Source organism: Apostichopus japonicus, chromosome 22, assembly GCF_037975245.1.
Source record: "Apostichopus japonicus isolate 1M-3 chromosome 22, ASM3797524v1, whole genome shotgun sequence".
NCBI lineage: Eukaryota > Metazoa > Echinodermata > Holothuroidea > Aspidochirotida > Stichopodidae > Apostichopus > Apostichopus japonicus.
Window position 1 is genome coordinate 14,124,566 of NC_092582.1, and position 12,281 is coordinate 14,136,846.

At 35.4% G+C, this 12,281-nt stretch overlaps 1 protein-coding gene across 2 annotated transcripts in view; it reads left to right on the top strand.

The window, feature by feature from the left end:
- The window catches only part of LOC139963397 (mechanosensory protein 2-like), a 30,203-nt gene continuing 17,922 nt past the window's right edge, over positions 1-12,281 (top strand). Inside the window, exons 1-2 of one of the 2 annotated variants that reach the window (XM_071964117.1) lie at positions 1-275; positions 4,789-4,896. Coding sequence is in view for 1 of the 2 variants with exons in the window: in XM_071964116.1 (XP_071820217.1) it covers positions 221-275 (55 nt within the window). In the remaining variant the exon portion in view is untranslated. The remainder of the gene's footprint in view (positions 276-4,788; positions 4,897-12,281) is intronic. The other variant, XM_071964116.1, reaches the window with a different exon arrangement.

The window sequence follows — 12,281 nt, forward strand, 5'->3', positions numbered from 1 at the left end:
GTGTAGTATCGAGCTTAGTTACCTATTAGATTTCAATACGAACGCAGACGGTATATAGAAAGTCCGTGATCGATCCTACAGTATTTTACACTGTAAACATTTTCAGAAGCGCATCAACAAGCCATTGGCACTAATAAGTGACAACAAATCTGTCCAAGATTTGTTAAAACTGCGCTATTTCTAATACTTTTTGTATCTATCGAAAAATACAAAGATCGTCATGTCGGCGAAAGACACCGGACCAGGCTACAGTTCCTCTACGCCACAGGAACAAGGTGAGAAATTAAAGCATTTTCATGTATAGCAGCCTAACACCGAAAAATAGTACTAGAAATAGGCCTAGGCCTAGTAGTACCTGCCAACCTTTTAAATTCTAACATCACATTAAGTTAAACGTTAAGTTATAGGACCTTAGCCTTTATGGCGGGCCATCAGTCTCAAATCATGGGAGATCGACTTATACCGATTTAAATCGACATATACCAGTTTCCTTCGACATATACCAGTTTCCTTCGACTTATACCAGTTTCATTCTACATATCATCGATTTAAATCGACATATACCAGTTTCATTTTACATATCATCGATTTAAATCGACATATACCAGTTTCATTCTACATATCATCGATTTATTTTACTTATCATCGATTTAAATCGATGATAAGTAAAATAAATCGATGATATGTCGAAGTAAACTGGTAAATGTCGATTTAAATCGATGATATGTAGAATGAAACTGGTATATGTCAATTTAAATCGACATATCATCGATTTATTCTACATATCATCGATTTATTTTACTTATCATCGATTTAAATCGACGATAAGTAAAATAAATCGATGATATGTCGAAGTAAACTGGTATATGTCGATTTAAATCGATGATATGTAGAATGAAACTGGTATATGTCAATTTAAATCGACATATCATCGATTTATTCTACATATCATCGATTTATTTTACTTATCATCGATTTAAATCGATGATAAGTAAAATAAATCGATGATATGTCGAAGTAAACTGGTATATGTCGATTTAAATCGATGATAAGTAAAATAAATCGATGATATGTCCATTTAAATCGACATCTACCAGTTTAAATCGATGATATGTCGAATTAAATCGGTAGAAGTCAATTTCCGTGGACTTATACCAGTTTCTAGCGTCTCAAATTGACATATACCTATTTAAATCGACATATCATCGATTTAGCTCATTAACATATTCCAAATCCCGATTTCGGTGATGATTGACATGTGGAGATACATCACGTGTAGTCACCTGACAAGGCGGGCGAGTAATTTAATAGTTCCAAAATTACGAAGCTAGCAAGGGTGTTCATCATGGTTATATGTCAATGGTAATTATGAACAATTACTTGCAAAAAGATTTCGGTGTAACAATAAGGCTGAAATAACTGATATGTCAATGACGTGCAATTATCTCAATGCAAACTGGGCTTGTCTACTCGAACACGTGGCGCTATAGTATAGGAATACACATGCAACTGAATAGGCCCACAGTACGTACACAGATGCAATTACCTACTCCAGTTACACCATAAACAATGATGATATTGTTCTGCAGTGAGGCCTACTGTAAGGTTACGTTTTAATGTAGCTAAGTATATACCCATGGGGTTTAACAGTTACAGTATTCAAGCTCAAATCATGCATTCCACTGTGCTCGTGTTTATTTTCAATTGCTCGCCCGCCTTGTCAGGTGACTACACGTGATTTATCTCCACATGTCAATCATCACCGAAATCGGGATTTGGAATATGTTAATGAGCTAAATCGATGATATGTCGATTTAAATAGGTATATGTCAATTTGAGACGCTAGAAACTGGTATAAGTCCACGGAAATTGACTTCTACCGATTTAATTCGACATATCATCGATTTAAACTGGTAGATATCGATTTAAATGGACATATCATCGATTTATTTTACTTATCATCGATTTAAATCGATGATAAGTAAAATAAATCGATGATATGTAGAATAAATCGATGATATGTCGATTTAAATTGACATATACCAGTTTCATTCTACATATCATCGATTTAAATCGACATATACCAGTTTACTTCGACATATCATCGATTTATTTTACTTATCATCGATTTAAATCGATGATAAGTAAAATAAATCGATGATATGTAGAATGAAACTGGTATATGTCGCTTTAAATCGATGATATGTAGAATGAAACTGGTATATGTCGAATTAAATCGATGATATGTAGAATGAAACTGGTATATGTCGATTTAAATCGATGATATGTAGAATGAAACTGGTATAAGTCGAAGGAAACTGGTATATGTCGAAGGAAACTGGTATATGTCGATTTAAATCGGTATAAGTCGATCTCCCATGATTTGAGACTGATGGCCCGCCATAAGCCTTGGTGTAGTCTCTTTCTATCAGGGTTAATGTTAGACAAGTCGTAGCCTTATTGGCTACATCAAAAGTGTTGGATTTAGCGTGCTAATCTTATTCATAGCCATGCAACTCTTTTTTTACTATGTTGGCTAGAGTCCCTAGTCAAGCCTACAAAGTACAATATGATTATGAATAGGCCTAGTAGAAATTAGAAGGTAGGCAGCTAAGCCTAAGTTAGGCAAACTGTACAGTCCAGTGTTCTACTACTAGTATTAGCCTAGGTGTAGGTTAGTACTAACTTCTATAAGGTATCTATTACTGTACAGTTGGCTTCCTACCAGTGGTGACACACTTATGGAAATTTTAATTATTTTACCATGTAGCCTATAGTAAGCTGGTAATGGAAAGTAGGCTAGGCTATGGCCCAACTTCTACTAGCTCTCTCAAAGAATTAATGGTAAACTGTTGCTGAATATTCTTTTAAACTATGGAATCAGCTCCTAATGAAATTAAACACTCCAATTGGTGTACAATTCTTTATATGACACTAAATGCCTGTCTTAATGCTAAATATTACAATTCAGTTATATGTAAACATCTCTTCTTACACATCCTGATGACTAATTCTCATGCATTTTGGTTTCCATACCAGCAAGGGCTAGCCTTGAAAAACAGTGTCCTGTATATTCGTGGATGTACGTAATATATGTCTGTATATATGTACTTTCATTTATAAATGTGTCTGTAATATATACAAAGTAAGAACGCCCAAAAGTGAGGTCAAGCAATAATGTTAATTTGCAAAACTAGGCTTAAATCATCATTATTCAGAAAATTTAAGCCTCTCTATTCTTTTTGTCCATTTCTTATAGTAATTGTCATATTATAATACTACAGAGGATAGTCTACCCTTACAGGCTTTAGTATAAATTGTAACTCATATGAGGTCATCTGAATGATTCTCACACAACATATTTAGAAGATTTTTATGAATAGGTATCAAAATGGCACCATTATGAGCTAGGCCTAAGATGCTTGTATGGAAATTGTGCAATAGTTTCTAAATATTGCTAAAAATATGTCAAATATAGTAATGTTTGTTGTTAACATATATTGCAAAGCTAAGAATTAGTGAAATTTATTAGACAATAGTGTTCATAGTCTCAAGTATGCACTATAATTGAACCCACCATGCCTCACAGTTTTTAACATATTTTTGTGGATTTGATCAATGATATTGCCTACAGTATTTTCTTAACTGGTAGGGATTACAACGTAGTTAGTCCATACAACTTCAGTATGTTTTAATGTTCATAACTTCAAAATGATACAGCAGTACAATGAATATTTCTTTAGTTGACTAGAAATTCTTGTTCTTGATATAAGTGAAAGTATGATATGCCAGGCTGAATGTCGAAGAGTATGTGTATGTGGTAACAAGTAAATTAAGAAAGTTATCTGATTATCTGAACAATCAAATCAAGGTTTTACATGGATCAGTAAATACAGAAGTCAGTATCTGACCACAAGAACTAGTTGGGAACCCAAGGCCCTAATGATTTCATTTAATAGAAAATTATCATGCATTGCAAATTTGCAATACCAGACATTCTTAGCATGGAAAATCCTAGTTGACACATATTTCTAACATGTATACTGTACACATGTTTTAACATTCATATCAAAGCCCTCTTACATAACAAGTTGAAATGATAGTAAGTGAATACAAATATTGCAAGACCTACAGGTATGCTGGAATCCCTCCTCATTCAGTCCTCCATATTTCCTTTGGGGTTTCATATATTTTATTTCAGTATTGTCACTAGGATTTTGAAAGTTATGTCAAAGTGTGTGTCAACAAGGCCTAAACGTTATGATATTTGAGTGCGCACATATGATAGCCTATTGCACAAAGTTTGCTATCTCAACAAAGGCGAAATTAAGTTACAAGTAGCTTTTGTCAAACAACAAACTTTGTCTTGATGTGGCACTACAGATGCAAAATTGTTTTCAGGCAATGGGTACGGGACAATTAGCCAATCAGATCACAGGAATTTTGGAAAAGCATCAATGACTATTTTTAGCATGAAAATCTGTGTGATGTAAATGTTGTTGACTGTACCTAACGGTTGATTGAAGTTGAACTACTTAGGTTTATTTGTTTTCAAAAAATTCATCTGTAGGATTAAAAGGAATTTTGTTTCTTTTTAGAAGAGGTTGTGGGTTTTTTTTTAAAGAAAGAAAGATGTTTATTCAAAGAAGTGTTTTGTAAGGTTTTCACAGGCCTAGTTGTGAGTGTGTGTACTTAAGGTTTTTTTCTTCAAATTGACTGGTTCCCTATTCTTCAATTTATTAATTTAATGGCCTCATTTTTCATAAGCTTCCTTTGTCACAATTGCAGGTTAGAGGATGTCTGAAAATTAAAAAATGATGCAAACACTGCGACATAAATAATCCAGGCATTGAAACGAAGTGGGAAGACCGTTATCTGTAAATTGCTACTCATACAGTAAGCCTTTGCAAACTTTCATCCAAAGCTTTTGCCGCAGCTAGAATTATAACTGGTGTATTAATCTCTGTGGGTGTAGAAAGACTTTTATGGCTCACATCTGTTTATCACTTAATAAAAGGCCATGTAGCTTGTATGCTAGGCACACAAGCGCTAGTCTAATGAATATTTATTGTTGTGAATGTGTGATCAGAAAATAACAACAAGTTTCCAAAGCGGTAACAATCTTCATATGTAAATAACAATCAGATCTTTATGTAGTAGGTGATTATCTACAATGGAATGCTTTGTCAAAAGAATTTGAAAGCTGTTGTTCTTGCTGTTATATTCTGATTCTGTAAGCTAAATGCCAACAAGCACAGTGTCTTGCAGGGTCATAGTCGAAAAATGTTAGACTGGTGGCAGTGCCAGTCCCTACAAATTTCTGTGATTGTTCTTGGAAATGAAACGATTAGGAGGAGATATCACCTCTATATATTTAAAAGGAAGGAAAGAGCACAATCTCTGCCCCCACCCCTCCTTTCCCCCCACCCCTCCTTTCCACGTGTGTGAAATCTTTCATTGTACAATTGGTCCAGCACAAGTTTGCCTCCTTCCATTAATTGACAGGTCATTATGTGACTCTTAACACACAGATTGGGATATTTCATTGATACTCAACCCATTAACTTGATCATTCTTTTAAGTTTATAATCTACATGCAATTTCCTATGTACCCTAAAAAAATACATTTATGACTGGTAACGAGTTAGCACTGCACCTCCTATATGACATTTCTGGTCCACCTCCAACTTTCTAAGGGCTTCCTCTTGATTTACTGTAGCCTAATATTCAGCAGGATGTACAGTAAAATGAGACGAGAGAAATTGTGCAGTATTGAATGCTTGCTTTTAACTATTCTTTAATTGGCGGAATAGTTTAATTGTAACCACCAATGTTTATACTGTAAGATAAGCTTTTTATAAACCAAACATTAAAAAGAAAACACTTACAGTAGTGGCATTTTCTTGTTTAATTTGTCTTAATTACCCATTTCATTCTACATTTTCCCCTCAGTGCTGCGTCAACATGATATTGTATAAATAGCCTTTCAGCATGATCATTACCAGTAATGTTATTAGTGAAAAAAAGTTTGCATCCCAGGGACGCAAGCCCCCGAAAAAGTTTGCGTCCCGTAAAAAATGCTTGCGTCCCAATCGAAAACCAATTACGTTTATTGTATGACCTTCTGTTACTAATACTAGTGTAGTATCACAGCCTATACTTTGTGAATGTTATACACAAATATAGGACAGAAATGCTCAGTGCCTTAACCTCGCTATTTTCCAGGGGCGGCCGGGGCGCCCCTCCTTTCGACCGCCCTGCCGTTTCAACCCATTTTTACCCCCATTCCCCTCTCCTTCTACTTCCCTACTCGCCAACTCGGCAGTAGATCCGTGCTTTGACCTTGCAGCGATTCCAACAAACAACTCTTCAAAAATCCCTGTACCTACAGTGTGCATATATCTTGCTAAATTCCAGTTCACTGTACTGCTGCATGTACATGCCTGTTCGAGCTTCATTTTCAACTACACATGCGCAAATACTTAAAATCTGATCCAACATTTATCCTGGCTCTTTGCAAGCAATAATATATAGGAAAATTACAGTAGGTCTATGTGAATAGTTTTTTACGCAATGTAGATTTAAAAAAAAAATCAGTTCAATGTTCTAAAGTACAATAGTTTGCACACAAATGTTGCGCCAAAATAACATCTACTGTACTGAAGCACGTGGTTAATTGGACCGCGAAAAATTTTTGCAACAGAAACTACTGATGGTAAGAATGCACATTTTACATTAGCAACTATTAATACTGTACAGAGAGAAGAAACATACTGTGAGCTGAAATATCCTGTTCAGGATCAGAGATGTTAGCTTCCCACAAAATTTGTAGATTGTCTCCACTCATTAACATTTTCTGATCAAAACAATGATTAAAATATTACGAAGCCTCTTCGTTGTACTGTATGTGACAAGGCCTAACGTTATGATATTGGAGTGCACACAAATGATAGCCTATACCGCAAAAAACTTCACTATCTCTACACAGGGGAAAGTAAGTTGCAAGTAATTGTTGTTAAACAACATACTCTGTGTTCACTGAGCACTACAGGTGCAAGAATTTTCACAGACAATGGATGGGGACTTATAACCAATCAAATCACAGGAATTTTGGAAAAGCATCATTGTCTATTTTTAGCATGGAAATCTCCATAATGGGGTGTTGTTAACCCTGTACCTTGCAGTGGATTGTTATGATATATTTATTTGCAAACAAATTCAATGATCTGTTGGAGTAGGAGAAATTTTGCTTCTTGTAAGAAGAAGTTGTGGTCTTTTGAAAAGAAATAATGTTCATTCCAAAATGTGTTTTGACAGTTTTGTTATGTTTTCCGTTGACCTAGTTGTGAGTGTGTCTAGTTGGGTTTTTATTCTCAAAAAAAAAGTTTGCATCCCCGGGACGCAAGCAATTTGAAGATTTTGCGTCCCTGGCCAAAACATTGCGTCCCGGACGCAGAATCCTGCGTTCGTAACAATACTGATTACTGTACACACAAGTTGCTTCTCCAAAGCCTCACTGTAAATACTGTACAACGCCCCATCAGAAGCCGACAATATCTAAGTTTTGCATTATTTTTTCTAATATAATATATTAATATACTGTAGCTCTCCTATAGTATAATTTATGAAGCAATTACTATTTGAAAAAAAGTTAAACCTCTTGTGCAGAATAAAATTAAGGGTAACATGTGTAAATGACATGAAATTTTGTCACTGGTACGGTATAATTCCATGGGTATTCTTTTTCTGACCTTATTCTGTACGGTAAATTGAATTATACATGAGATGTCTGCCTGAATGGCTCATATAGAAATTGAATAAAAGTGATGGTATCATAAAGTACTGTAGTACATATACTTGTAAAATGAACGTAAACGTCCAAATTTTAGAAAAATAATTGTTACTCGATACTGCCACAGATAATACAAGAAGAAAAAAAATTCTGAACAGTATTAAAGTGGCAAAGGTACATGTTCTTTCTTTTTCGGTGGATGGTGAACTTTTGCAGTAGGGAATAACTTTAGTGTTCAAATTTTGTGCAACTAGTACAGTACTGTAGTAGTGTTTGTAAAGGCTCTTAATTTTCTCTCTCATGAAATTTATTGCTGTACAAGGTTTCTATGTAACTACAGTAAAGTGCTATACTGTTCAGTTTTAGACTTGTGTATACCAATCTGACCATTTTCGCAAAGCATTTTGTGATCCGATACCTTATCAAACTACTGTATTTGCTGTACGTATATATACTGGTCAGTAAATCATTGATAGAAAAACCTAGTTGAAGGGATAGAAGTAAATGATAGAGCACTGTACTGTAGCTACACTTTGTATGTTAATATTGAATGGTGACAATGCTATTTCTCACTACACTTAATATCACCCAACGTATTCTAACATACCGTACAATGCCATTTAAACATTTAATCGTACAGTACTTGAACTTAGATTGTATTACAGCTCTGCTTTTGTGCATTTGGTCACTAAGTAATTTTCATAGTATATAGTTTATGAACAAAGTCTGCTCCATGGAAGATGACAAAAGACAAAACTCTCAGTTTTAGACATCAACGGAATGTTGAGAATCAAGTAAAGTATTCTGCAACTGTGTTGCTGGACATATTTCACATTTTCTTCTGAATTTTCTTCATTATTTAAAGTCAACCTTTGAGTATCATGTTGTCAAACTAATGGCACAACAATGTCAAGTCATTTTTAGTCCTAATCAAAAATCTGTTGAAAGAAACAGATTTGTTTTTCACTTTTGAGGAAACTTCATATATTTAAGTTTCTGACTATATTTGCACAGTTGGGCAAAATCTTAATGGTAGTTCGAGGCGACCGAATTTCTGTTCGGGACAACCGCAATCAGCTGAATAGGTTGTCAAATTAAAATTGCATTGTAGTAATAAAACCCAAAGATGTAGGTAAAGTGATATTATAAATTGCCATCACCCTCAAAGCTGATGTTCTATTCACCAAACCTACTGTATACATTTTCCCTACATACTGCAGTACCATAGGCGTAGGAGCCTAATTTGATTTGGGGGGGCTGTAACGACTTGCCCGAAAAATATAGCAAAAATTTTTCGCGCGCGTTCAACATTTCAATGTGCATATCATATAGGCATTCATCGGTTATTACATCACATGCCTTTACCCGATGAATGCTTATATGATAAGCTCACTAAGATGTTGAATGCGCGCGAAGCGCGCGAAAATTTTGGTTTTATTTTCCGTGTTATCACCCTTTCATATTGGTTATAATTATTGGGGAAGTCGTTACGATAATAATAATAATATCAGTTTAACCATTGAAAAACCATTGCAAATTAACCATTGCAAATTATTCTTCTTTCAGTAGGTGCCCGAAAAATTATCACCATATTGCCCGAATTTTCACTAAAAAAAATGAAAAACACATTGCAAATTATTTTTCTTTCAGTAGGTGCCCGAAAAAATATCACCATATTGCCCGAATTTTCACCAAAAATTTTGGTTGGGGGGCTGCAGCCCCCCCAGCCCCCCCGCCTCCTACGCCTATGTGCAGTACAGTATAATGTTCTGCAGATCCTACAGTGACATACTGGTCATTGTTATATTTTGCTACATTTTATTACGTACTGTACTACCAAATTTGATGTTCCGACAACCAAATTGTATGGCCTGGTTGTCTAAGGGACAACCAGCAAAAAAAGTCCTGACGAATTATCCCTATTTCATAATATCATCACGCTGTAAAAATGTGCCGTGTGTATGCAACAAATGTTAAAAGCAGAGGCATGTATGTACAGTAAATGCAATGCTGTAAGCGTGGCACAGTATTCCTGAGTTGACCTTTCACAGCAATAACACCACTCATAATAAATATTGCTGACAAGCTCAGTAAAACACAAGTTTTCTTTCAGTGGTGGATGTTTCAGCAGTAAAACTTATAATACGCACCTGTAGGTAGAATCTACTGCTAAGCTACAGTAGATTTGAAATACGTAATTAATGCAAAAACGTGTCTTGAACAGTCACTTGATACCATGAATTATTAATTAGTGTTCAGCTAATACACAGGTAGAAGCACACAAGTCAGTGCCTACACTGCCTAGAAGTAAAGATTGACGCATGTGATTTGTAGCCTTTCTGAACATACTCTGCAGTAACTCATGTTCCAATGTACTTAAAGTAATTTGTACAGTTACTTCAGAAGGTTACAGCGAAAAGGGAATCATTTGCGACATTTCATTAATGATGGCAGGGGTTGAGTCTCAACTAAAATGCTACTGTATGGTTACTAAGTTTTTGCCATCAGCTCTTTTCATGTTCACAAGGCATGGTGATGACCCTTGATTGTGAATTGTATGACTGACAATTATTAATAAAATTGCACTCTGTGTTACAGTACCAGCATGCATGCATGCACACTATCAATGCGGATTCCAGTATCGATTCCAAATTTCCTGCTGATCTTGTCATAACCCAGTGTAATGTACTACCTGTAGTTAGCTTGACAACCCATTTTGGTTCCCATCCAAACAGTTACCTTGTTTCTATAGTTCACCATAGATCTGCTGTTACTTGTTGCATTGACATAATTCCCTCTGAATTAGACAACATGACATTCTTAATTGAAATTCAGTTCATCTTATACCAAAATAGCACTGCAACTGCAGTATAAATACAGCACATCAGTACAGTACATTAAGTGACTTGTTGACCAGCTGATTCCCAGAATGGCATGCACATATTTGCTTTCTTTAAATATTGATTTATCATTAACTGCTTACAGAAATGTATTGTCTACCCGACCAAATTGCCAATCTCTCTCTCAAACAAATAGTAAAGCATTAGTTTCTATAGTAACCATGCTGTCCAAATTTGTGTTCAATATATAGTTTTGTATATTGTTTTGGAGAGAGCGGGGGGGGGGGGGGGGGGAGGGAGGTATGGGAGAGAGGTGATATGAGAGATCCAAGGGTAATTATATCTGTCTCTCTCCGATCTGCTCTATTGCTTTGAAGTATCGGTTATAACGAAAGTCTGTTAATTCCATGTACAGTAGTATAGTATTTGAAAATTTGACACTACGTTGTGACCTCTTAAAACTGTGAAATCTGCAGATATTTAGTGTGTGTGTCACAGCCCTACTCCATCAATTTGTGACAGAGGTGTGTGGCTCAGTGTGAGCAATCTGAGACATGAGAGAAAGAGATGCAATGGTAATGTATCTTAAGTTGGTGACTTCATTATTTATTGGAGTTTGCTTGCTGAAACTATTAACAACCACATGTTGGTATAAACTACTAAATGGCTTTTAAACACAATCTTGACAAAAACCAAATGTTTTTCATCCTTGGCATACTAGGTTTGTCAAAACTACATCCATAAAATCAATCGTGCTGTTTTTCTGCGTGCATAGCATGAATATTAATGGGGGGACATTAAATTTTAAATCAGATACCTCAGAAATGAATATTAACATTTATTGCTTTAGACCACACTTTGAATATGTTTAGGCATCGAAACCACTGAAAATTTCATTTTATGGTTAATATCTTTATGGCTTGTAAATAGAAACTGTTAGTAATATTTCTGGGAAGTGGGATGTCAGAGATTCCCAGATTGTAAAGGTGAACCTAGGGTAAAGTGAAAATGGTAAAATGCTCTGTTTCATGTAACAGTATCTATGTGTTCAGTAGTCTCTGTAATTAACAGATGGTTTTGCTAGAATCACTGAGCCTTAAGAATAAAACCGATCATGAAGACTGACAAGCTCGGTGTTTTACTGGAGCGTGAGTTTGGCGATGTTATTTATCAAGAGCAGAATCCCAAACGAAAATATAATTACCATCATTTAATTAGATTAAAACTCATGGGTTCAATGATTTTCAGGCACTGTAATTTGCCTCATAATATTACAAAAAAACAACAAAGAAACAGTGTACAGTAGGTAGTGTAATCTTCTGTTGATTAGAATCGTGCGGGTTTTGTCATGTCGCTAGAGACTGTCAGCTAAAATAAGAGGGCTGGTTTTTTAACATCCAAAAGTACAATTGAAAAGCATGGGATATACTAATGTTTATTGCATTGGCAAGTCTGCTCACTATTCTATTCAATGCTCACAACACTGGTTTTACAGTATACTATATTGTGCTCTCCTCTCACTGTACCTGTCTAGACTCTACTACCAGAATAGGCTACTCTACACTTAATGAATGGTACATGTTCTCCCGGCCAGAAAATGACCGACTGTAAATATAGACAGGAAGATTTGTCTCTTACTCTCTGTATTG